The sequence below is a fragment of the Bactrocera latifrons genome, unplaced genomic scaffold (assembly GCF_001853355.1).
Source record: "Bactrocera latifrons isolate USDA-ARS-PBARC rearing strain unplaced genomic scaffold, ASM185335v1 scaffold_5, whole genome shotgun sequence".
NCBI lineage: Eukaryota > Metazoa > Arthropoda > Insecta > Diptera > Tephritidae > Bactrocera > Bactrocera latifrons.
The window spans coordinates 3383409-3387528 of NW_017537156.1; the positions used below are offsets into that span (position 1 = coordinate 3383409).

The window sequence follows — 4120 nt, forward strand, 5'->3', positions numbered from 1 at the left end:
AAATTAAATAAACATATCCTCACACCCATTTTCTATTTATGTTATTAAGTTCAATATTTTTTTATACAAAAAAAAAACAGTAAAATAAATTATAATATTCAAAATGCAGCATCAAACATCACTTTTTGAAATCTTTAAAATAGTAAATTTTATTACATTCGATCAACAATAAATCAAACGACAACTGTGAAAATTGAAAAACTTCCCACACTCGATTTTAATATTTTTTTGTAATATGCATTTTTCTATGCAAATTAAAATTTTAATTTTTTTCCAACCAAAATGAATTCTTAAATTTTATTACTTATATTTCATACATATTTACAACCACGAGCGTACATACATAATGAATATGCTGTCAATATTAATGAATGCAAATAACAGTCATTACAAGCCGTCAAGTAGCCAAGCGCAATAAGCGCTGCAGTCTCACGTTGCAAAGCAAGCAGATGCACAAACATACAGACACAAATATATAGATATTTTAATAATTATAAATATTACTGATTAATTACCATATTTTATGCTACTTAGCTGGACGTTTGATGTTATGTGCCAACAAATGAAATGATGTGTGTGTGTTGTTGCTGTTGCCAAATAAGCGCAAAGCAAAAATGTTAATTAACACCTTTATATATAATATAATTACAATAATTATATTATATATACATATGCATGTTCAATATATAATATACGTACTTGGAGCATAACGCACAATTTTTGGCTGTCTCGCATTCACAAGAGGCAGTCAACAAGAGTGCGTGCGAATTTGTGAAAAAAAGTTTCGAATTGAATTAAAAATTTTTGAAAACAGTCTCTGTTAGTTGTTGTATTTGATGCGCAAATATTCGTATATTTACTATGTTTGTAAGCAAAAGGCTTGAACTTATTGACATTTCGTAGAGAATTTCTCATATTTACATAACATTAATGTAAGCGGTATTTCGGTACTTTTTTCATTGACTTGCTGCCAAGCGGTCATATGCAAATGTGTAAAATTGTAATCAAAGGGGGATTTAGTTAGCTTATATTTTTCTTTTTCATCTTTTTTTATACGATTTTTATTTCTGATTAAAATAAAAAAAACAAGTGCAAAAATCAATTTTTTCTGAAATTTTTGTGCGACTCGCTGATTTTTTATTGGTCTAAAGGCACTGAAATATAAATATTAGGCAGTATAATTCAGCATTTGAAGCACAGGCATGCCTGAGTTTTTATTTTAGCAAGCTTAAAGTACCTGAAACTTGCTTATAACCTCACACTTCACCTCTCGTCCTTACCTCTAATGGGTTCAAAGGCGTTTATAAACTAAGCTCGATTGCATATATAAATTATTGCTTTGAAATATGACATGAAGGTATATGATCAAAACTTGGTAACGAAATGTTGCTAATAAAAATTATAAATTAGTTTCTTTTTGACAAAAAAATGCACACTGTTAAAAAAAATTATTTATAAAACACAAGATATTTTTTTTAATTTTTAATGACGTTTTTTTTTTTATTAAATAATTTGGATTGTTTGCTATTTGAATAATTTTTTGTCTATCAAAGTTTGTCGCTTAAGTCTTTTGATTTGTAAAGTCAAACTCTAATTTAAATATCAATTTGGATTTGAAAATATTCGTTTTTAGCTAATTCAATTTAATTTTTCATAATTAGTAATAATTTTGATTTCAAGTTCGTCGCTTAAGTCTTTTCATTTGTAAATTTAAATTCTAATTTATGTATTCTGATTTTCAAATATTTGAATCAATTTTAGTTTTCATTCAAATTTGTGCTTAAATATTTGATTTAACAATTTGGACTAGTTTCTATTTCAATCGTTCTTTCAGTCAAGTTTGTCTTTTTGTCTTTTGATTTGAAAATTCAATATAAATTCTAATTCAATTGTTCAAGTTTGTCTGTTAAGTATTTTGTTTGTCAATTTAAATTCTAATATATTTATCTATTTCAATGAAGTTTGTCGCTTAAGTCTTTTGAATTTGTCGATAAATCGAATTCGTGCTTTGCAAAGTCTCTGCCGGTTTGGAGCGAAAACTAAATTTCGAAATAATTTTCATACAATATAATTCAAAAGCAACTATTTATTATTGTATACATATGGCCACCTAAACTCAACTATGCGCCAATTCCAAACAAAACTTTGAAAATCAAAACAGAAAAGATTAATTTAAAAAATGTTACATCAACTAACAAATAATTTTAAACGAAAAGTAAAGCCATAATGGGCTTTCATTGTGCACTGAATTATTTATTGTCACTATTTGTTAAGCAAATGAAAACGAAAATATTTCAAATTACGCACGCATACGTGCCGCTAACAAAAAGTATTTCGAACAAAAGTCACACAACGCTCATAATAACTGATGAGCGCAAAGTAGTAAACAATATACGCACATACATATATTTGGCGCTTACATAGATGCTTAGGTATGTATGTGTGTGCATGCATACGTATTTCATTGATGTGCGGCTTGAATTTTTACAGCTTAATATTTATTGCCGTTTTTATATATGCAAGTCTCGGTATTGCAACCGGTTGTATGAACATCCTTGACATAAAAACACAACTCACACACACGTTAACAAAAACAAAAGCACACGCAGGTGCGCAGGCAGAGCAACATCTTCAATGCAGCAGCAGCAGCAGCGCCGCACTTTAATAGACATAGTAATGACAGCGCCTCTCCGGCATCTACGCATGCGCATCACTGTTACTCAACAAGTGCTAATCGCCTCGCGCATAGTGTAATCAATCAACTGTTTTGCGTTATTGTTGTTATTGTTGTTGACTTGCTTGCATTACACGTTGTTACGCTTGCCGTTGACAGCAACGTCAAACGAAAACGAGCGAAACAATCGATTTATGTCAATTATAACGAACGACGATCATTAAGTTCATTAGTGCAGCAGCAGCAGCGGTAACTGTAATCATATACCCCTCTAACTCTCATTACTGTCATTCGATGAACTCACATGCACAAATATGACACCAATAACCAAATCAGCGTGTGCGAATGAGTGAATGACAAATTAAATTGATTGTCGCACACTTGTGGCAGAGTTCAACGTCGGCCAAAAAATATCGCAAACCGCATTGCTGTTGTTATAATTTTCGAGTTCATTTGAATCTGTATACATTTTTTTCTAACGCCACTCATTTACTATTAATCTGCTTTGATTTATCTGCCGCTGTCTTCCTGATTGTCTGGTGGAATTTTTGAATGTCGAAAATGGTAAATGAGGCTGCTAAAGATGGTCAGCTAAATATGTGTATGCTAATTTTATATGCAAATACGATTTGACATTGAATTCTCAGAGGGCAACAAGAAAGAAAAAAACTCTTTTTTATGCAAAAAATGCATTGGCACTAATGATTAACATCGGCAACAAGCCTTAAATGGCAGATGATTTGTCAATGCCACGCGCTGGTTATTCTCCAAATACAGTAAGACATGTTAGTATCAAATTAAAAAAAAATGTCTGTATTAAAAAAAGAATAAAATAGTAAAAAAAATAAAATTAATATTTATAAAAAGTATAAAAAGAAATATTAACGAATAAAAAATAAAGAAATATGGGGACTGAAAGTAAATTCTATCCATTAGTCGCCAAACAAATATCAGAATATCGCTCATATTAGTTTCAGCTCTTTAAGGCTAAGCACACAGTGAAGTCGATGTATGGTATATCTGCGTTTTTTTAAGTGGGAAGTAGGGTATTTATTTTTTTTTATTTTTTGTTTCCTTCTCCGACTAATTTGTCAAAATTCCAGATCGATTGAAACAAAGTTGAAATTGAAAAATAATAGTTAAAAACTCTATCCTAATTTTACTAAATTTAATGTCTTTTTCTTGTTTTCTTTCAGATGAAAATCACATTGGTGATAGCTGCTGTCTGCATAGCAGTGGCGTACGCTGATCCCGCCATCAGTCAAGCCCGCTCCTCCACAGCCACATCAACGAAACCTGGCAGATTCTTATCACTGCCAGTGCCAGCGAAATGTGCCAGACGTAAGTGTAAAATTATAGAGAAAAAAATGTTTGCAAACAAAAATTGAAAATAATAAGAAGCTTGAGAATAATTTAAAAAAATAGTAGTAATAAAATATAAAAAAA

General features: G+C 30.5%; 1 protein-coding gene across 1 annotated transcript in view; it reads left to right on the plus strand.

Moving 5' to 3' along the window:
* Positions 1 to 4120, plus strand: part of LOC108973734 — a 16655-nt gene that overhangs the window by 3159 nt on the left and 9376 nt on the right. Inside the window, exon 2 of the mRNA XM_018941190.1 lies at positions 3871 to 4015. Within this exon, the coding sequence (XP_018796735.1) occupies positions 3871 to 4015 (145 nt within the window). The remainder of the gene's footprint in view (positions 1 to 3870; positions 4016 to 4120) is intronic.